The sequence below is a fragment of the Rutilus rutilus genome (assembly GCF_951802725.1).
Source record: "Rutilus rutilus genome assembly, chromosome: 17".
NCBI classification, from domain to species: domain Eukaryota; kingdom Metazoa; phylum Chordata; class Actinopteri; order Cypriniformes; family Leuciscidae; genus Rutilus; species Rutilus rutilus.
This window is the reverse complement of record NC_140230.1, coordinates 27,108,365-27,131,451: the sequence shown is the minus strand read 5'-3', so window position 1 is coordinate 27,131,451 and position 23,087 is coordinate 27,108,365. Positions and strand designations below refer to the sequence as shown.

At 36.6% G+C, this 23,087-nt stretch overlaps 2 protein-coding genes and 1 long non-coding RNA gene across 4 annotated transcripts; 2 read left to right on the top strand and 1 right to left on the bottom strand.

Annotated features, from left to right (window-relative positions):
* The first annotated feature begins 90 nt into the window (after nucleotides 1-90).
* On the top strand, nucleotides 91-10,677 carry prune (prune exopolyphosphatase). Of its 2 annotated transcripts, XR_014625009.1 has the most exons (9): nucleotides 91-268; nucleotides 3,581-3,685; nucleotides 3,835-4,037; nucleotides 4,492-4,676; nucleotides 4,899-5,057; nucleotides 5,171-5,265; nucleotides 7,334-7,492; nucleotides 7,911-8,731; nucleotides 10,065-10,677. XR_014625009.1 is itself a non-coding variant. In XM_084385257.1 (8 exons), exons 1-8 carry the CDS (start codon nucleotides 230-232, stop codon nucleotides 8,319-8,321), a joined length of 1,356 nt encoding a protein of 451 aa, XP_084241383.1. In that variant the 5' UTR covers nucleotides 91-229; the 3' UTR covers nucleotides 8,322-10,677. The 2 variants fall into 2 exon arrangements, 1 of the variants encoding a protein (XP_084241383.1); XM_084385257.1 differs by having other exon boundaries at nucleotides 7,911-10,677.
* Nucleotides 10,678-11,175: 498 nt separating this feature from the next.
* Nucleotides 11,176-22,884, top strand: bnipl (BCL2 interacting protein like). Its single transcript, XM_084385258.1, has 11 exons — nucleotides 11,176-11,371; nucleotides 11,511-11,563; nucleotides 14,964-15,044; nucleotides 15,126-15,196; nucleotides 15,421-15,672; nucleotides 15,801-15,992; nucleotides 16,061-16,163; nucleotides 16,275-16,406; nucleotides 20,575-20,661; nucleotides 20,777-20,875; nucleotides 21,907-22,884. The coding sequence occupies exons 1-11, from the start codon at nucleotides 11,177-11,179 to the stop codon at nucleotides 21,929-21,931; spliced, it is 1,290 nt and encodes a 429-aa protein (XP_084241384.1). The 5' UTR covers nucleotide 11,176; the 3' UTR covers nucleotides 21,932-22,884.
* On the bottom strand, nucleotides 16,415-20,688 carry LOC311275926. Its single transcript, XR_014625010.1, has 3 exons — nucleotides 20,548-20,688; nucleotides 20,217-20,455; nucleotides 16,415-18,900 (listed from the first exon to the last, which is right to left on the bottom strand). It is a non-coding gene; the product is annotated as an uncharacterized lncRNA (long non-coding RNA).
* Nucleotides 22,885-23,087: the final 203 nt, after the last annotated feature.

Genomic DNA, 23,087 nt, shown 5'->3' with positions numbered 1-23,087 from the left:
ATGGACTAAAAACTACAAACTCACTCATCTTTCGTAAATCCGCAGAACTACATTTTTCAGCACATAATGTGACGTCAGGACGTAACTGGAGGAGGCGTAAGTCCCTTGCTCAAACTACTCACAGACACAGTCAACCGCCGATACACTTCACATTTCAGAGGCACTGAAGGGCATTTTGCACTCCTTTAGGATTTTTCGTTACATAAAAACCTTCGGGCTCCGTATAACAATGGAGGCATATTTACGGAGTTGTCGTGATGTGATTAAGGTAAGATTATGGTACTGTACGCTTAAAGAGAGAGGGTTGCTCGTGGTATGTTGGCTTGGCTACTACCATTTTACCCACTTAAAATATGGTCAGTGGTCAGTTCTTTCACTTTCTGTATGTTGAGAGATTCATAAACGTGTGTTTTCCGTATATGATAGCTTGGTGTGAAAAATAATGCATGCTTGCTTTGTTTGATATACACTTGATAGTGACACAAGTCATATGGTATGGCGCGCGTGCACAGACCCTGGCCGCATGCGCCAATGACAGAAACGACCACATCACATGCATTGAGAGAAAGCATACAAGTTTGTTTGTTTACATTTGTTACACAATATTAATTACACGTTTTATTATAATATTTTTTATACAAAAAGAGTTAACTGTCGTGTTTTTATATCACCATTTCATGTACCAGGCAATGACACACACACACACACACACACACACACACACACACACACACACACACACACACACGTATATATATACACACACACAGCTTTGCCATGCTTAGCAGTTTTAAAAGGTCAGTTTGTTCAGCTGTTTGGTGCAAATCCATCTAGAATATGTTTACTATTTTCTGCCTGTGTGTTTAGTCAATAAGAACAATTCCCACTTTTCTAGTTTTACAGCTTAATGTGCTCAGTTTCAAAACTGAAGGTAGCCCTATTTGCAGAGACAATAACACCTGCTGTGACTGTCCTTTGCATATGATCCTTCCTGCCAGCATCTGTCCAACAGCAGTGCGTCTCTATACCTTAAACACTGTTGTTTTAAACCCAAACACCCTGACACCTGCGCTCACCAACTGCTGGGCAGATATTATGAAGTCCTGTGTGTTTACTTTGAGACTCTCAGCTCAAGGAAGCAAGCAGAAATGGGTTCTTTAACTAATTTAGTCAATGATTGAAAAAATGATACGGTTGCACTTGTGGTTAAAGTGCTTTTTGTCTGCATTGAAGCATGAGGTTGTAAATAGAGAGTGCACACTAGAGTTCTTTCCACACTGACCCAAGACCCACAGGTTCTGTACTGTTTACTCACCATCCCGTGGTCCATTTCACATTGCGGTGACTAACTTCCTGTGCTGTCCCACCGGCCGTGCACATATGGGCATGAATAAGCCTTTTTTTCCCTGCACTTCCCCATCTAACATGGTTTTTGGTGATGATTATCACATGAGAAGAGAGGGAGCTTGCCAAAAGCTCACCCTAAACAAGCCTCACCCCTGGTCTGTGCCAGCTGTGAGCTCAGTCAGTCTGTGTTGACAGTCCATCATTCAGTATTTAAAACAAACCCCCAGCTGGTTGCATAGATCAGAGTACATCATTTAGCCTAATGCTGACGTCACAGATGCCTTCTGTATTCGGCTGGAGTAATGGAGAAGGCCAAATGCTAATTAACGCTGGACGAGGAGTCATCACGGGGAGATATAAAAGGCTTTGTTGAATCCAGGGTGATGCATTCAGTGTTATTCTATTAAAAGTGCTCTTCGTCTCACAAGTGGTCCAGCAAATTGGCTTTGATATAGAGTTGTGGGTTCTCAAGCGCCAAAAAAAGAAAGCATATTTTAAGTAACATAAATCTAGTCCATAACTACACTATTGTCCAAAATTGTGGGGTCAGTATTTTTTATTTTAGAAAGTAATCCTTTTGTTTAGCAATGATGCAAAAAATGCTTTCTTTTTTTTTTTTACTTTCTATTCCTCAAAAAATCTTGAAAAAGAGGTATTACAAAGTTTGGTTTCCCTAAAAATATTAAGCAGCACAACTGTTTTCAACATTGATTATAATAAGAATTTTTTCTTGAGAATGAAATCAGCATATTTTATCTGAAGGATCATGGGACATTGAAGACTGGACTAATGATGCTGAAAATTCAGCTTTGCATCACAGAAATAAATTATATTTTGAAATATATTAAAATGCAAAACCGTTATTTTGAATTGTAGTAATATTTCACAATTTTACAGGGTTTCTTTCTGTATTTTCATATAAATGTATAATATAATAAATAAATAAATAAATGCAGCATTAGTGAGCATAAGAAACTTTTTTCAAAAACATTAAATCTAACAGACCCCAAACTTTTATCTGAAGCCAGTGTTATTGAGTTTTTATTATTATTTTGAATTAATTTTTATTTTGAAATTTGTATTTTAGCTAAAGTTTTAGTAATTTTGTAATACATTTTTATTTATGTCTATGTATTCATTTTTATTTTAGTTTTAGCACATAAAGTTAAACTAAATGAAAATAAGAAATAGCTGGAACTAGCTGAAATACAATAAGTTTAAGTTTTTATATTTAGTTTTATTTCAATTTCAACTTTTATTTAAATGAAATTTAAATTCAACATAGACACGCGGTTGTGCTGTGCAGAGCGGCCTTCTCGCACTGGATGATGTGGCAGACAACTTGCTGTCCAGTCCGGTTGCGTTCACACAGCGCAGGTTTTCCAAGAATGCGGTTGTGATTTCTGAAAATAACTGAACTGTGATGTGAACGTGGCCTTTAATCATACTTGTTATGTAATCGGTTACAAGACATGCAAAATTTAAAGCCATTTGACATTAAAATGTCTTCACATGACAAGTTTAAAAATGTGGATGTGCAAATGAGATTTGACTTGGAAGAAAGACATTTCAGGTCTGTTCCTCACACAAATATACCATTTGACTATCTGGAACGTAGGTTGTACGCACTACTTATATGGAGCTTCTTTGTCTTTTCTTGATAACCCCTCATCACTAAATGGTTTTATTGCATGTAAAAAAGCAGTTAACATCCCCTTTTAAGTTCCATGGATAAAAGAAAGTCATACAGGTTTCGAACACAAGAAGTTGAGTATATTATGATAGAATTGTCATTTTTGGGTGTACTATAAGAACAACTTTAAAAACAAATATTAAACATAAAAGAAAATCTGTTTTGTTGTTATCTGTTAAGGAATACACTGCTGGACTATGTTTGTTGAGAAGCCTCAGAATGTGTTTTATCTTTGACACATTGCACCACTCCTCACACTGGCTGTCAGTGATATAGAGTGACTGGTTGATTATATCAAGTCAAACATTGTTTGTTAGATGAAGGCCTATTGGATACATTTTCAGCTTGTCATGTAAATATGTGTGCATACAGTAGGGAATGTCACAAAAACCACAGACATTTTAGTTTTTTATTTCAGCCTGCAGTTTAATAGAGGCCACCAAAGCCTTGTTATGAAGAACTAGGCTTGCAGTTGTACGTAATGAATTATTGTCCTATATTAGTCCAATAGCTTGTGACATTGTTCTCCTTCATTCTCAGGGTTGTAGTAAGAACAGCCCAGGGCTGCATGTTGTAATGGGAAATGAGGCTTGTGATATGGACTCCATGGTATCAGCCCTGACCTTCGCCTACTTTCTTTCAAAGGTATGCAATGTCCAACCTACTAAACCAACCATATCTGCTGTGTTGTTCTTGGAAAGCTTTAAGTTGTGGTGGAGATAATAGACGTGATAATTCTGTACTGGAGGTTGAGGATTATTGTTTTGTTCATCATTATCGTTGACCTGTTGTAGAGTCTTGATTGTAAGAGGTTACCGGTGCCTGTACTCAACATCCCACGGGCTGAGTTTCCCTTGCGATCTGACAGCATCTTTCTGCTGAGAGAAACCGGTCTGTCGCAGGACTACCTGCTTTTCAGGGACGAGGTGGACCTCCACGGCCTTCACAAGAACAAACAGCTAACGCTGACCCTGGTTGACCATAATGTTCTGCCCAGGTCAGTGTTCTGTTCTGTTCAGTTCAATACATGCGTTACACCATGTTTCATCTTCCATCTTCACAATCACATCAAAAAAGGAATGATAAAGGAGTCAAATTTAATTTGAACTAATTCATGAACTCGAACTACATAGTGAATTTTTATCTTAATATATATACACAATATAATTATTTTACTGTATTAGTTATCTAACAAATGCAGCCTTGGTAAGCTTAAGAGACATCTTTCAAAAACATTGAAAAATCGTATATATGGACAGATGTATATCCATGTACTATAATAATAATAACCGCAAATATATGGCTAATTGTATGTAAATAAATGGCAACAAAAAGAAATATCAGAATATTGTTACAATAATGGTTATTTATATCTACCTCAAATGCCAACCAAGTTCTGAAATGATTTAGGTCTGTCTGTTCTTTTATAATAAATCTGTTTTATTCTGTAGTGCTGACAGTGAGCTGGAAGATGCAGTTGTAGAAGTGATTGACCATCATCTCCTACAGAGGCCCTCATCTCCCTCCTGCCCCGTCACCATGGAGACCGTGGGCTCCTGTGCCACCTTAGTGACAGAAATCATTGCCCAAAAAGCACCTGATGTACTCGACCAACAAGTGGCTCAGCTTTTATACGGTGAGTGTCATGGCGACACGATAAACACAGCTTGGAATGTCAGCATGACTGCTGTTCAATCTGCTAGACACTGTTAGACATCAGATGGGCTCAGCATGGTCTTCAGTGGCATTTAGCTGGAACAGATTGACTTGTACATGCAATCTGATAGAGATGTGAGATGTCAGCAGAAAGATAAAATCTTGGTAACTTGCAGAATGTAAATCTGCCTTGTGTTGACAGGTAGCATTATCCTAGACTGTGTTAACATGGCACCTGAGGCAGGTAAAGTCACCCCTAAGGACAGCCAGTACGCCATCTTTTTGGAGAAGCGTTTTCCAAAGCTGCCTCCGAGGGGCGCTCTGTTTCAGTCGCTACAGAATGCCAAGTTTGACGTGTCAGGTGAGAGAATCTTTTATTGTGTAGGTTAATGAATCAAGCTGCTTGTAGACTCATTAAAACTTTAAAGCATGTGTTCATCAGAAGAAATTTCGCAATACTGCTCTGTACTTCAGGCCTCTCCACGGAGCAGATGCTGTTGAAAGACATGAAAGCTGCATCTACTGGGGATCTGAACTTGGCTGTCAGTGTCATTTACATGACACTAGAGGTCAGTACTGTTATGACATCTTTCACTTCAATGGTGATTTGGACGTTTTTGGTTGATACAGCTTTTAACAAAAACTGATATTTATACAGATATTTATGTAGATATATTCAGATTCTGATATTTGCAACTTTCTTTGCATATTTCTTGAAATTATGTCATCAAATTGCTGTTTTGTATTTGAATGATGTTTTAAAGGATTTAATTACACCCCTACAAAGAAGTTATGATGGAACATTTCAAATTACTCACAGGAAGCTTAGTCTATTTTATTCTCTATTAAATGAGATTCAATACTTCGCAGTTGTTGGAGTTCAAATTTCTTCTGATTTGTTGTGGGACGCCCACATTAAGTACATGATTTCGAAGGTGCATCCTAGAATCCAGTATCTCCGTGTTGCTAAAAACACAGGTCTCCCTTGTGATGTTCTAATGAAAGTATATTTGACTTTTATACGGCCAGTTCTTGAGTACGCTAGCCCAGTATGGGGTGGACTACCTAAAGGTCTCTGAGTTAGAGAGGGTCCAAAAACGTTGCTGTCGGATAATAGGTGTTCCAACTTCCACTCTCCCATCACTGAGTGAGAGGCGCGACGAGGCCACTATACGTACTTTTACTAAACTACTCAAGGACAGTTCATCACCACTGCATTGTTTCTTGTCTGTGGCTCCAACACCTACTTATCTACATTAGCAGCACAGGGAATTTGTTGTGCCCAGGAGTAAAACAATAAGACATGAAGTTTTCTGTGTATCTGTTTTACTCCATCTGTTTGTTTTTCTCTTGAGGATGTGTTTGATACATTTCAGGATTTTGTCCTGCCTTGTCAAACCCTAAAAAAAAAAAATAATAATAATTGTCCGCTGCACCTGCAGGATGTATTCTTGTGTTCTTAAAAATATCTTTGGATTTCATCTTGATATTTAATAATACTTATAGTGCAAGTAAACAGTGACATTTGATTCATGGCCAAAAACAAAAGATCTGCTGTTTCATGCTTGTGGCTAATTGCAATAGCTTATATTTTGATCAATAATTAAATATTGGTGACTGTATTGGTGCATCTCTATAATCTCTATAACCTTTAAGTTATGTATGGAATCTCATTGCATAATTGCAGCCTTTCTGAAACACTCTGGCAGGACTTTAAATTTAGAAGATCTCATGCAAATTACATGTTTCCTCTTGAATGAAGTGAATCTTGTGTTTGTGCTATGCATTTAGCCTCAGTACTTGGTTCCTCAAAGAGGGAATGTAGATTCAGAAAAGTAAGAAGCTCTTGTTGTGGGCACATGTGCTCATGTGCCCATCCTCATGACTCATGACATGAATTCCTCATTAATACTGAAGCACAACGAGTCCAATTCAGACACACCCAGACTCACCGCAGGGCTGGGCGGCCCGACTCACACACCCACTGATTACACCAGACGTTAACCCCCGTGACAGACTTTCCTGTCCTCTTGTTAGTACACATACAATAATAAGACAGAATGTTGCTGAATCAGATGTGTATCAAAACTTTGTTCATAGTACAGGAGACTGGGGACCATTGTAGAATTTTTTTTTTTTTTTTTTTTTTTTTTTTTTTTACATGGCATAAAGAAAGTTATATATTCAAAATCGACCCCAGCATGTAACTTATGACACTTGTAAATAAACATTACCTACAGAATCTCACTTTATTACTTCAAAATAATAATTTCATCTATTTAATGTTTATTATTTTATTATTTTAACTGTCAGGAATAATGTGAGTGGCCATTAAAGATATGTAGAAACATTTGTCCAATTGATTGACAAGAATCAGAGATGTGTTATAAGAAGAAATTATGTTTGACATGCATATTTAAAAAATTATAGTTTTCAGTCATGAATTATTTCTTTAAAATACCATACAGTCATAATCAAATTTTACTAACAGCAGAAAAAAAAAAAGAGATATGTTGGAATTCAAAGGAGTCAAAACAGTTAATGGCAGAAGAACAATATTGGGCGTTGAAAATGTGTATCTCCCGATCAGTTTGTGAATGTAATGCTCATATGTTAAAAGAGCTGTTCTGTCTTTAGGATTTTCTTCAGAGGCATGGCCTACAGCAGGACCTCTGTGAGTTCTGCCACAAACACAGCTACAACCTGCTGGTCGCAATGACAATCTCTTTCAAAGACAACAAGGAGCCCTTTCGACAGCTAGCCGTCTACAGTTCCAGCACTGTCTACAGAGAAGAGGTACTCAGTACACTTTACACTTATTAGAGAAATGAGCCTACAGATGTCTTTAATAAATTCATCAAAGTCTTTATATTTATTAAAGAATCCTGAAAAAAAAAAAAAATTTAAGCAGCACAACTGTCTTCAACATTGATAATAAGGAGAAAAGTTTCTTGAGCACCAAATCAGTATATTAGAATGATTTCTGAAGGATCATGTGACACTGAAGACTGGAGTAATGATGCTGAAAAACTTCACCATCACAGGAATAAATTACATTTAAAAAAATTTTTAAATAGAAAACAGTTTTTCTAAATTGCAGCCTTCATTCAAAAAAATTACAAAATCTTACCGACACCAAACTTTTGAAATGTAGTGTATAAAAATAAGTTGAGAATCTGTTCTAATTGATATCTATATATATTGTTTTTCATAGATGAGTAAAGCACTAGAAAAAGCCAAAACCCCCAGTCTGGACCTTAAGCCAATGGGCAGTCCATATCCGGACGTGAAGGCCTATATACAGGGTAACACACTGGCGTCCCGTAAGAAGGTAATGCCCATAATCACAGACTTCCTGAAGGAGAGGGAAAGGAAAGTGGCTCAAAGTGGGAACATCGAAGACCTAGATCTGGACTATTATTCTTATCAGGACCAGAGTGACTCACAGCAATGTCCTGAGGATGCTGGGATTGAGGACGATACCCAGTTTCCTCCAACGCCAATGAACAGTCTGGTTGAGGGTTGTCCACTGGACAATGGCCTACCAAAAATCAGCCCCGAGGTTTTGGTGGAGAAAGTTAGCAAGATGGCCAGCATGGAGGACTCGTCTCCTGAGGGACAATGATGAAGACCTGTTGTCCAAGAGAGTCTTGGATAAGAGCTGGAGAAGTGAAGTCCCTCTGCGTCTTCAAGAGGATGCGGTGGACATACAGCAGTGGTGCATCAGGGCAGGAGAATGTAATGGCACTTTTTTGATCTGGTTAACTCACAAAGGTACGATACGGTCTGAAGAGACCATTCTGTTGACTTTCTAAGGACTGGTACAGGATGATTCAAATGGAGCATTACATAAATGCATCATATATACGATGTTTAAAGTTTGGGTGTCATAAAAATTTCAGGTTTAGCTCATTTATTTATTGGTCTCAGTAGTATTCATATTTGTTTCTAAATTACTCTTTGATTGAGTAAATTGTGGCTTCGACTCCCTCACACCTTTTTCTTTTTTTGGTGTGTGGTCCAATCTATTTCCAGGTAAACGTGAACTTATCCAGATCTAATATTGACAATATGCACCCAGTGCAAGCTAGCGACTGACAATTGATAGAATTAACTAATTCCGAATTAATTTCCGTTATTATACAAGTAATTATAAGGTGGTATTTATCATAGCTTTTGTTGCCACTAACATTCATTGTAGTTTTATAGAAGTTATTTTTAGCTTGTCTGCAGACCACATCTGTTGCATGGCATTGAAACCCGCATTAAAATTATTTGGACTTGTTCCTTGATTTGTAAAAGTGAGTGGAAAAGGCATTTACAGTACTCGTACAGTGTTAGCCTAGCAGGCAAGAGAAGGTTTAATCTCATCTGGATACCGATATGCATTGTTTTACTTTTTAGCTGTAATTTGTGTTAAACTTTGAAAGTTAGTTGCATATACACATACATAAAAATATATAATATACATGTATAATAAATAAATATTTTCACAGTGCTGCCTGCTTGTCTGCTAGGCTTCCAGTGTGCGTATATAAGCATATACAAGCAGTTCATGTTAGGATGAGTCAAAATTATAGATCTTAAATTGATGGCAACACTTTCATTTGATCTCACGCAACAGCGGGTGTAAATGAAGATGCATCGGATTAGTACATCTTGTCATGATTCCCCATTAATATCGTATTGTTGGTAAATGAAAAGTGAGTGTAACCCCTCTGTGGCCTTTTGCATGTTATAGGTGTTCAATCAGGGCACCTGCATTTTACTCTATTAAATTTTACCATTAACTACCAAAGACCTCAGTTGTATTTGTGTGTGAGGCATGTTAAGCATTTGATCACTTGAGTTTTAAAATGTATAAGTTAAGTTTTTTGTTGATTTCTAGTATGCTATATTATATAATTTATTTGATTATTTAGGTTTTAAAAGTAGGGTTAAAAAAAGGGTTGTTATCATGACCTGTCCTTTTGATTTGTTATGTGACCCTGGATCACAAAACCAGTCACATGTCGCACAGGTATATTTGTGGCAAGAGCCAACAATACACTGTATGGGTCAAAATTATCGAATTTTATGCCAAAAATCATTAGGATATTAAGTAAAGATCATGTTTCATGAAGATATTTAGAAAATTCCCTACCGTAGATATATAAAACATTTATTTTTGAGTGGATGCAGCACAATCGCGAACATAAATGGACAACTTTACAGGTGATTTTTCCATTTTTTTTGCTCCCTCAGATTCCAGGTTTTCAAATAGTTGTATCTCGGCCAAATATTGTCCTATCCTAACAAACCATACATCAATGGAAGCTTATTTATTCAGCTTAAAAATATTACCCATGTGACTGGTTTTGTGGTCCAGGGTCACATATGGCCTTCAGCTTATTAACAGTTATTAGAGATCAGTCACCATCTGGCATTCATAATCAGAATCTAAAGATCGTTTCATAATGGACTATCATTATAATGATATTCATTATATTAGTAAATACAAAAACTCAATCTAAGGTATTACAAGGGCCTAGTTGGATGAATCTTATATGATGACACGTTTTATTGGACAGTTATATAAAGACGTTTTTTTGTTCATAGGAGTAAAATTACTAGTTTAGTCATGATTTCACACACACAAAATAATCAGTTAATATTGGACTTGAAACATATTAGATGGTTTGTTGGTATTTTGAGGTGTTGTGTATCCTGTGTGAATTAACCCTGACTGTTAGTTTGGTGAGATTTGACATGGTGACAGCAGAAGATTGCTGCATGCTGCCTCAGGAGAATTAAGCACACTGAATAATGCCAATATCATAATAATGTTGTATTCAATGTTGATTCAATGTCAATGTATTAATGTCTGTGCTATGGTTGTATAGCAAGGATATTCAAGAGCGCATCCTCTGTGAAGTATTTTATTGCCAAGGCAAAGTATTCCTGGACTCAATATCAATAAAACATTTTCATATTGTTCCATATTTGGTTTGTGAGGTTTATCTATAAAAAAAGGTAGTTACATTACAATAAAAAAAATGTATTGTCACCAAGGCTGCATTTATTTGATCAAAAATAGAGTAAAAACAGAATGTTGATTACAATGTAATTTTCTACTTTAAATGTTATTTTAAAATGTAATTTATTCCTGTGATGGCAAAGCTGAATTTTCAGCAGCCATTACTCCAATCTTCAGTCACATGATCCTTCAGATTATAAATGTTAAAAACAGTTATGTTGTGTAATGTCTTTGTGGAAACCGTGATGCTTTTTTTCAGGATTCTTTGATGATTAGAAAGCTCTAAAGAACAGAATTTATTTTAAACAGAATGTTTTTGTAACAATGTAATTGTCTTTACTTTCACTTTTGGTTGATTTAATCCACCCTTACTGAATAAAAGTCTTATTTTTCTTCAAAAACAAAGATCTTACTTACCCCAAACTTTGAAAAGTAGTGTATGTTCCTAATAATATAATAATCAAATGATATGTAGACAGTTTTCCTTTGGAGAGGCTTGTAACTTCAAGGGTATTAGGACCATGAAGTTATGCCTTTTTGTGGCTTCTTCCTCCACCTTCCCAGCCTTCCCTGTGGGGGAGCAGAAGTGCTCAAAGCAGCTGAACCAATGGGAGACAGCAGAAGTCAGAAATGTTGAAAAACCTGTACTGACAGTCAGGGTGAGTTCCCTAACACAAGACACAAGATACAGTCACTGAAACTGGCTGCCATTGTGGCGAAGCTCATAAACCACCTCATGTCATGCTCATCAACTGAGTTCACTGAATGCATTTCTAATCTAGACACTTTCTTTTAAAGACTTTAGACATGGGGACTTACTCAGACCAGAAGGAAGGATACCTGCAAAATGGGTAAGTCAAAATTTAGATTGCCTGCCTGTTGTCAAATCTGTCCCTAAATACTGAAGTAACATTAATAAAGTAATGGATTCGTACACAATATAATGATAACTTGGCCTCATGGTTTGAGTTACATGGTCAAACACATTTATAAGATCAAAACAAGCATCAGAAGAGGTCATAAGCACATACTGGATAAACCAGAGATGAATTTACAAGTTGTTGGTTGTTCTGTTGCGCTGTGAAGTGGACCGTAGTAAGACACGAGAGAAATCCTTGTACAACTTCTGTATCTGTTTATTTAGAAAAGAGGATTTTAGAAAAAGGAAGTTGCAGTTGAACTGATTTCAGTCACTTTTGCCAAACTTCTTGACTAATATTTGAGACCTAACAACCACACAGAAAGACATCACCTCTCATATCCTGTCACCTGACGGATCATCAGATTTTCTGACATTTACACTAACCGTAAAACAAGGGTTTATGAGTTAAAAATGATTCAGAAATCAGAAATGATTTTCACCAGCACCACTTCAAAAAAACATTGTCATTTTTAGAGTGCAAAATGGAGATGATATGAAAGCTTTTATGCAATAATAATGCTTCTGTCATTCACAGAATAGGTCTTTTGACTTGTTAATTTCCATACTGAATTCCAAGTTCATGTCCGGACAAGACGAGAATGCATGAAACTTAGTGTCATAAAAGCCCTCAGTGTTTATGTGATATGACTAAATCTAATAATGCCTGTATCCTTAATACAGTATGTTCCAGAATGAGTTGCTAAAGCATCTTACACAACAGGCGATTACTTTACTAAATCTTGTAAGAGTTACAACGATTGCTGAAACAGTAGCCTATACACTGTCATGCTTCATTGGATGTAACATGTTGTCTGCCACAGTTGTCATACATAGTCATTGTCCTAAAAATGCCCCACATATTTCTTAAAATGTATTATGCCATCTGATAATGCCTGTCAACACTGGACTTGAGATTACACACAACACAGTGAGGCACAGCCTATTATGTTAGAGCAGGTAATGTTTGAAATAATGTATAATCTCGCTGGACAATAGTGTATGTATAAAGATTACAGGTTTGAAGCAAAGACAATATCATCAAGATCTGAATGAATTTGGTGGTACTGGCTAGTGGCAGAAACCGGTTCAGTTACAGCAGAAGCTCTTATGTTGCTGACAACAGGAGCACACCGGTTCATTGACTGCCTGGAATCAGCTGAAAACAAAACTAGATTTTCTGGTCATTAATGCCACGTGTAATTGCCACATGTGTGACGTAAAGAAATGCTTGAGGTAAAATCAGGAACATTTCAGTTCAAATCTGACAAGGTTGACACAATGGTACTGCTATTTTCAGTATAGGCCTAGTATTTCGGATAGTAAATAAAAATATTTAAATATGAATATATAGTAGGCCTAGCCTATATATTTGGGATGAATCTGATCAGTTTAGAGGTATTCATATGGCGCATCTCCTGCTACTTCCATTGTCTTACAAAATTGCTCCATATATTTTCACGGATAACCTCTAAATAACACTGTCAGACACAAAAATGTAGGTCAAATATTTATTTAAAATATTGAGAAATCTAGCATTCACTTCAGTAAATAATGACTTGATACATGATGGTCTCAAACCATCATCAGCGTCACATTTTTCAGTGTTGACAAAATAGCCAAATTTTGCACATCACAGTCACACATGTATTAAATGCAGCCATTTATAATGTTTTTAATTATGACATTTTGTTCGTCAATTTTTTTTAATGATATTTACAATAATTCCGATAGAACGCGAAGGCAGCATAAATCTCAACAGCCACAGGTATGAAGCGGAATGATGTCTTGGTGTACAGCTGTAGATTTGTGGGCGGGGCGTTTAACAGCTCTCTCAGGTGCGGAGGCTGCGTCATCAGGTGTGACGCGCTCTGATTGGCTGAATTCTGAGTTTGGCATGAGGGTGCTTGCTTTAGTTGGGTAGAGAATCGCCCTTGTCGTTGTAAAGGAAAGGTAAATAGCGAAGTTTTACATCAGTATCATACAGCCTAATACATTCCTTACATATAGCACTTGATGTTTTTAGGCAATACTTTTTTAGTTTTTTTGTCAAATGAAGAAGGGATTTGTTTTTGATACGCATCTACGTGGTTGTTGAAAAGGTGAGTTTAGCATGTTTACATTGTCATTATTTACATATGTCCATAAAGAGCGATGTGATGGGCGTTAACGAGGTTTCAAGTGTAGGCTACACTGCCCTGTTATTACGTGCTGTTTTGATCCAACACGGTTTAATGTTCATTTACAGTTTTACATCTATCGGTCTGTCTGTCTGTCTGTTCAAAATTGTTTCCCAAAAAAATTCGTCACTTCTGCTCTTAAAGGGATAGTTCATCCAAAAATTTAAATTCTGTCATCATTTACTCACATTTAAGGTGTTCCTGTTCTTGTTTGAATTTCTTTCTTCTGCTGAACACAAAAGTAGTTATTTTGAAGAATGTCTGTAACTAAACAGTTGATGGGCCCCATTGACTTCCATAAAGTAGCCTACTATGTAAGTCAATGGGGCCCATCAACTCTAACCCATATTCGTCAAAATATCTTATTTTGTGTTCAGTAGAAGAAAGAAATCCATACAGGTTTGGAACAACTTTAGGGAGTAAGTAAATAATGAAAATACTATTTCAGACAATTTTGGGTGAACTATCAATTGATCATTGACAACAATCAGATGTCAGTGTTATTCAAAGACAGGACAAAATGAGTCCAGATTTCAAAACTTTATGAACAGCTAGACTTTGGAGGGTTTTTATCATTATTATTTTTAATATGCTGTATACTGTTAAAAGTCAGGTTTTGCATTTCATTGAGTAGCAAAGAATCAGTGAAATCTAGATATTGGGATTTAAAAATGGGTTTTTAAAGACCCATATTTTAAACAAATTATTTTAGAAAACTTTAGAAACATAATTATTTTTATAACTTTAGAAAGGTTTATTTCACCAAACGTTTAAAAAACGAATGCTATATTTGAACATAAAGCGATTAGGGAATTGGGAGAGGCCGATTTGGTGTTGAATATTTTGTTTTGCAGCTAAAATTATTGCATGAGATGCAAATATACGCATTTATATATCGTCAACGATTAAATCAGGTTCTGTCATTCACTGCAGGAATTCAATTTGATACATTTCCAAGTGGCTGCATATTAAATACTTTATATATGCTGACCTGTTTTGTAATTAAAACAAACAAACCTGGAATTTTATCTTGACAAAATTGAGGAGTAAGTTGCTATGCTTAGAATTTAATGGTTAATAATTAATCAAATTGTAGCGTATGGATCAAGAAGCCCCTGTGCCTTACTTTACATTTTCAATTCATGCATGCAGACATTTGGAAACCGGCAAGACATCGGCCTTCATCCCCGACATGGAGCTCCGCGAGGAATGGCAGGATGAGGAGTTTCCCAGGTAATCTGCACTAACAGATACATGCACCTTATCAATGTTCATCTCGAGTGCAAATGGGATTAAATAATGTGATCTTTGTAGGCCCCTTCCTGAGGACACACAGAGTCCTGATGATGAACAGGAAAGCCCTGGAGCTGAGGGAAACAGGCCTGGTAACTTCATTTTTCCATTTAGTTACTGGCCAAAATATGTCTCTTAAATTATTTAGGACTTGTATGTATACACGCTACTGTTCACAACTTTTTTACGGTTTTACTTACTGACCCCAAACTTTTGACCAGTTTTACTGACTGACCTCAAGCTTTTGAACAGTAATGTGTATGTATAGTATTTGCCATTGCCAGGGCTGACCGCTCTTTTCCTTTCTTTCCACTAGTCCCACCGACCAGCCTGGCCCTGACAGGTAATACTGTGAGGAAGAAGCGACTAGTTGCCCCGGCGCTTAGTTTAACGCTGGACAAAACCTCTATGGACCGGAGCATGAAATCAGATGAGTTTGACGCTTCCGCCCTTTCACCATCTGCTGAGGATGACCTAGAGATGGACATTAACCTAGAGGCCTTAGAGACCCCCTCAGACAGCGAGTCTTGCAACTTCCCAGACAGCATGCACGACTTGGAGTGGGAAGGTATTCATTATTTTGACTCTCATTAGGGTTGTGTTGTTTATTGTTTCCTTTGTGATCACATGCTGAAGTATGGGACAGGCCAGTCTTCAGAGAGCACTGGTTTACCATTAGTACTGTGGTCATTGCAGATGATCTTCCTAGGATGGGTAAAGCAGCGATCAGAAAAGCCAGTTTACTGGAGCACGCAGAGATGGGACACTTGGACTTGGATCAGGTGGACAGCAATGGGCGGCGATGGAGACGATTCCATATTGGCGGCCAAGAATACCAAGTCAACATGAGCGTTCTGGAGCCGTATCTCCAAGTCCTCTCCCATGGAGGTGAGTTTTTGTGGGACAAGATGGGATGAACATGGTTAATTACAAACTAAATTGACCTTCTTTTATAGGGTATTATGGGGACGGATCGACAGCCATCATCATCTTTACTGCTTGCTACTTACCAGAAAATACAATAGAACATTATGAGTATGTGATGGAAAATCTGTTCAGGTAAAACTTGATGATGATTTGGTATGAATTTTCTCTACAAGCAATGATACTTTTTTGGAACTTGAATGTTTATTCTGGGAAAATGCACATTTAATGATTTTTTGGCTTTAGGTACATTATTGGCACGTTGGACTTGATGGTGTCTGAGAATTACATATTGGTGTATCTGTGTGGAATGGCCCCTCGCAATAAGATGCCTGGCATGAAGTGGCTCCGACAGTGTTACATGTCCATCGACAGAAGGTGAGCTAGTCGCTGTGTAGTTACTGTGATTTATCATCAAGTTGAACAATTTTATGCTTAAAGACAACAGGAAACGACATCGTAAGACATGCAATTTCCGTCGTTTTTGGAGTTTTCCCAAAAAAATCTTTTAGTATGAAGTTATGAATGGAGGGACTTGATTTTATGCATCAGGATTCCGTGATATTATTGGTTTATGCTATTTTTCTCCTCTCATGTGGCTAACAAAAAAGTCTGCTGGAGAACATTATTACATTATAATTTTGATTACGATTACGAAATGAAAACTTGTTTTTCTGATCAAGAAAGAACGTTTTCTTTTGAAACAGGAAGTTGTGGCAGAACAGAGAGTCAGTAGAATTTAGGTTGAGACAGCCCGGAAAAACAAAACAAATCATCTTGATATTGCTATTGGTATTATGGGAAGGGACATCCTCATTCTAAAGATCATTTTATTGGACAAAAATATGTATACTCCCCTGAACAGGAGATGATAATCAATATTTTTGGTTCGTTTTCCCAGAAGAGAAAGACTGTAATTTTTAAGCTTGTGTATTTGATTATACACCTTAATATCACAGAAATCTTTGGTCACATTACACATGTTTTATACAAGCACAAAAATATTAAGCAACACAATTGTTGATAACTCAACACATTAGAAAGATTTCTGAACGATCATGTGACACTGAAGACTGGATTAATGATGCTGAAAATTCAGCTTCGCATCACAAGAATAAATTCCATTTTAAAATATATTCAAATAGAAAACGGTTATTTTAAATTGTAATAATACTTCACAACATTCCTGTATTTTCCTGTATATTTTGAAAGCCACCAAACTCCTACTGAACTACAGTGTAAATTTCCATCAGTTCCAGAAGAGGGCGTCTGTGTCTTAGCTCTGACTGTGGTCATCTTCCTTTAGTTCCTGTTCAACATGAGATCCCACCTCTGCTCTCTCTTTCTTAATGCCCCTTGTATGAAATATGATAGGAATGCTGTGGACTCGTACATACAGGGCCATGTTATCAGAGTTCTTCCAGACATTCCTAAGATAACCTTTGACCTGTTCTCAGCTGTCATGTTTTTTTTTTTTGCTGCTATATTTAGACATTTTTAGATGGCATACTTCATTTAGGATTAGTTCCTTAAGGTTTATAACTCTTGTGTCGGCTCTCCATGGCAAGTGTAGCTGTTCTCAATGGACGTCACACAAATGGAAATGTTTTGTGTTTTTTTTAAATCACTGTGTGGTTATATAAAGGATAACGTACAGTCAGCCAGTCATTATCCCAAAATAAACTCAACAAGGGTGATCAGGATCGGGTCAAGATCCTAAAAGGGGTTGTTTTGTGATTATTGGCCAGTCGAAGAAATACCATTGTAAATTCATGTTTAAATGCTCTATATTCTGGCATAGCCATTTCAAAGCCGTATTTCACTCTCCCAGGTGAAGGTCATTCTTATACATGTTTGATTTGAGGAAATTGTATGCTCTGGAAATTCAGGGTCGTTATGGCTTATCATGTGAGATCAGTTTGGGAAATGAGGAACTAAGGAGTGTGGGATGCTCTTGAAAGTCCGATTTGTCATTCCTACTGGCTCCATTGCGTCATTGCATGAAGTTTCCTCTGAGATCACTCATTCGTTGCTGTACAGACAGCAACAGAAAACAACACAAACAAACACCAGCAATCATGACTTCACTTCACAGAATCGAGGGGGGAAAAATAACTGAAAGAAGTCCATGTAAATACCACGGAAACTAAAGGGAAACCCCTGCTGTGATACAGTTCTGTAATTTTAGCTTTTCTGATTCTAGTTTTAGTGCAAATTCTGAGACCACATTCAAATTCTGGCATTTAAAGCTAAAATACTGATAAGAATGCAAAATATTTATCAGTAAGTGAATCTGATTGACCATGTCAGCTCTACAAGGTCAGATATTCTTGCTTCCATTGAAGCACAAAAAGCACTTTGGTTTGAAGGGGGAACAACCAAATATTTAAAAAAGTGTGAAATTCTTGTTCAACACTTTACTTTATAAATATATATAATTGCTAAAAAATGGTAAATATTAATGGGAATATACTTCAGAGATATTTTACTCGTAAAAAAATTCTAGGGGTGCCAATAATTGTGGCCAACGTGTTTTGGAGAAAAACATTTATTTCATAATGTGATCCCCTCCCACCCCTTCAATTATTTAACTTCAATGATGGGTTAGATTTTTGCACAGTTTTTGAATGAAAGATCAAAAGGATAAACAATTCAGATTTATTTTTTTGCAGCCATTTTTGATCATATTTATCAGGGGTGCCATTCATTCTGACCACAACTGTATATACAAATATAATAATATATATATATATACACACACACACAAACAAAGACTTTTATGTTAGATGCGTTTAATCGCGATTAATCCATTTGACAGCACTAGAATAAAGTATTTTGTAGTATTCAGAATAATGTCTTACAAGTCCTAACACTTAAAGGTGCATTGCGCGAGAGTCTGAGTTTTTCGCAGAACTACGCCCCCTCTGGCGGCAAGCGAAACTGCAACCAGAGGTGTGCACGCTCACGGACCACACGCACACGCACGCTTGCACGAGCACGAGCTGGTCATAACCCAAGGAGCATCAGCCGCACAAATCTTTTGTTTACAATCATAATGTCTTCAGAGGTAATAAAGTTTTAAATCTGCAAGTAATTTAAAATATGTGAAAGGAAAGGCAATTGAGTAAATAACACACTTATGTGTGAGGGAAAAAATGGGGGTAGTAGAAAACTTCGTTTTTTATTCCCATCTATCTCCATGTTGAACTGTGTTATGTGTTTACTGTATCCACTTATGACTATTATTATGGAAACACGTTCATGAACAATATAAGTTATAACTTTGTAAAAGCTCAAAATTGTAATCATGATACCATACCATACACAGTCGGTCAACAAAGTACACCCAAATGTCTCAAGGTAATAAACAATCAAGTGGCACTATGACGTTACCATAAAAGCCAAACAGGCTAATCCGCCGAAGATTTGCGGGGGTTTAGCCTGTTTTATTGATCAGCTAAGTAGCATATTCCAATAGCAATACATCGTAATTAAGCAGTAATTTGCTCAAAATTTGTGTCTAAGTATCTAACTTATATATCAGCATTTTATATCACAATCATTCTGAACCTGATCACTGACAATGGTAAGTTAGTAAAACCTATTCCGATTGTACATTTATCTAGCTTACGCTAAAGCATTACACATTTTATGGATCGTCATTTATTGTCATTATTGGCCGTATCAGACATTAGAGAATGGGATATATCTTACCTTTTTATCAAGAAAAAAGCCAACTGAGGATCCCGTTTGAGCCCTAGAGCAGACCGGAGATCTCTCCATTTGTTGAAAGCCTTCCCTATGCCCGACGCCTGTCTGACTCCAATTTGGACCTTTTGGTTGCACTAGACAAAAGTTCTCTTTTTTTTTTTATCTGACGTGGAGTTTGCGTTGGTGTTTGAAATGAACTACAAGCCGGTCTCTTAGAATCCATTTTCTACGGAGAATGGCGGCGTCGGCGCATACACAATCACAAACCTGCCAGACATATGAGCGTGCCGTGAACGCGCATGACGTCACGCCCAGTCTCAGATTCCGACCCGAATCCCTCTTATTTATTTTACTGTACAGGATTATAGAGGCAATCGCAGTGATCAGAGAAGGGCTCAGTCAGCCCATCAGGCAATTGTTTAAGCATGTATGGGTTAGAAAACGGGTATTTTTAACATGAAAAGTTGCGCAATGCACTTTAAATAACATATGTAAGAAACAAAAGTGGAACTGGTTCTATTTGTGGGTGATTTTTTATTTTTTTTGGGGGGCTAGTAGACCAGTGGAATAACAAATTGTCGTCTCCAAGTTTCCGCCTGTGTCCCATGATTCAACGGCCTGCCTCTCATGGTTTCACACGGGTCCGGGTGACGCTCAGCGCTTGCTCCTTTGTGTCCTCATGTTCCGCATGAATCCAGGGAATTTTACCAGCTCCTCTAGTGGGAGAACCAAAGCAGATGTTGGAAACAAAATAGTTTTATGTGGTGATACAAAGTATTTTCCTTTGCTTTTCTGAGTGAGGTCTTACTTTTCTTTCCTTTCTTTTCCTCTGCAGGTTAAGGAAAGACTTGAAAGGGCTTTTCGTGGTTCACCCGGCCTGGTACGTGAGAGCGGTAATCACCGTCATCAAACCGTTCATCAGGTGAGCACGGATGATCATTCGCTCAGCTAACAGGACAAGATGTCGTAATCATTATTAGACGTTTCGTATTAATAGCGAAAGCCCTCAGCCTGAACCGTTTCTCTCTCGCTTGCAGTGAGAAGTTTAGCAGGAAGATGCGCTTCATCCACAGCTTGCAGGAACTGGCAGAGTTTGTTCCTGTGGACCAGTTGCAAATCCCAGACTGCATCAGAGAGTGAGTGTCCACATCACACCACATTAGTGCACTGCCATTATTTGACAGCTGAATATATATATTAATCTTATTATTATTATTATTATTATTAACAACTAACATTAACATCAACATTAACTAATACATTATTAAAATCAAAAGTAGTATTTAAAATTAGTTATTGGCATTAACTAATGTTAACAAATACAACATTTGATTTTAATAATGCAATTTGAGTGTGAACTAACATTACCAAACAATGAGCAACTATATTTTTACTAACACATTAACAAGGATCAGTAAATGCTTTAAAAATATATTGCTCATAAATTATTGAGACCACCTTATAAAGTGTTACCTACATATTAAAATATTTTATAAATAAATTTGTGGTTAAAAAAAGACAAAAATACAAAATACTTCAGTCCAACTAAACCCTATTCCTCCTTTTGTCCATCATATCTGTTCACTTCACTCACATATTTATATGAATAATTTTAAAGTGAATTATTTAGAGAAAAATTACCAGTTAATTAAGTTTGACTCATTCATAATTATTTATTGATAAATGTGATCACTTTTAACGAATACATTTTATGAATAAAAGTAATTATTACATTTAAATGTATTCATAAAATAAACAAACAATTATTTATATTTTATACAGCCATTTTTGGCATAACATAACATAATAATGTTTAATTATGAATTTAATTATTTATTGTTTTCAATAAATGAACAACAACAAAATGATTCTTTCCCCATCATAAATGGTAATTTCTCTCTAAATAATTTACATTTAAATGATCATTAAAATGTTCATTTTATAAATACATTTGATCAGTAAATTAAATGAAGTATTGTTTCAAATAAATGAAAAATTAGATACAAAAAGAATTATACAAGTTGGATACATTTTCCTGAGCTGTTACTTTTTCTCTCTAAATAATTTAGATAAATCCATAAAAAAAAAAAGTAATTCTTTATTATAAATAGTTTTGTTTTAACTGAATGAAATGATATTGGTGTAAGTGATTTGTTTTGTTCTGTAGGTATGATGAGCAGATGAGCAGGTGAAAGTGTCTGATGGAAAGACAGGAGGGGTGAACATACTGTACATACTTCAACACTGGGGACTCGGGAGCTGGCTGAGGTTAAAGGTCAAGCTTTAGGGGCAAAAGCCCTAATGACAGAAACACTGCTTCCTACCAGACGACTCTTCGATGAAACGCACAAAGGCCGTGTTGTCCTTCAGAGGGACACAGCTGTGTCAAGCCTCAAGGTGGGTCGGGAGAGATCCGCCAACAACACGAAAGCCTGCTTTACGTCATCGCGTTTAACAAACATGCGGTGTTTTCCCAGACTATACAAAATGACACAATACACCTTTCAGAAAAGCTTTTATATGTAAGCGTGAAAAGTTAAATATACACAACCTTAGAAATATATTGTAATAAAAACATTTCCCTTTCTGACTTGTGGTGAACACCCAAATAAGGGTAAATATTAGATTAAATAAGGTTGTTTAATGGCTCTATTTTAATATTTGCACTAAATGGTTACAAAATCTCATTGTATGTTATTTGAAACCGGTATGAACCATTATTGGTATATGTACTTCAAACTACTGTCTGTTTTCGTCTTTTCTGTAAAGTGGTATTGACTGTTTTATTGAACTTGTTTTTATTCTGTAAAATGTTATCAGTGCAAATCTAGCAAACTTTTAATGCAAAATCAAACTAAGTGTATAATATTGCTGTAAGAATCCCGTTGTTCAGTTTATACGCGTTACATATATAATCGGTCTTGGTTTTCTTCTGAAATAAGGAAATGTTCTCTGATATTCAGCTGCTGCTGCTGCTGCTGCCTGTAAAGTGGCCCATTGAATGTGCTTTCATTTAATAGACTCCTATGTGCAAATATTTATACAAGGCCACACTTGAACAACCTGAGCTTTCAAACTGCACACATATACTACATGCATGTCTTTTCTACGATATTTAAGGAAATAAAGGGTTATATTAAATACCTGTTGTGATTTACTGTTGTGATTCACTATTAATTGTAATGAGGAAATAGTGGTTTGAATTTTTGTCGCTATGGAAAAGTTTTTGCGCCTTTCAGGAAACCGGGACTGGCAGTGAGAGGAAGTGAGGTAGCCGAGAGGTGAAACATTTTTCTTTATGCATTGAAATCACAAACAGGAACAGAGAGAGTGCTGGAAGGTTAAATA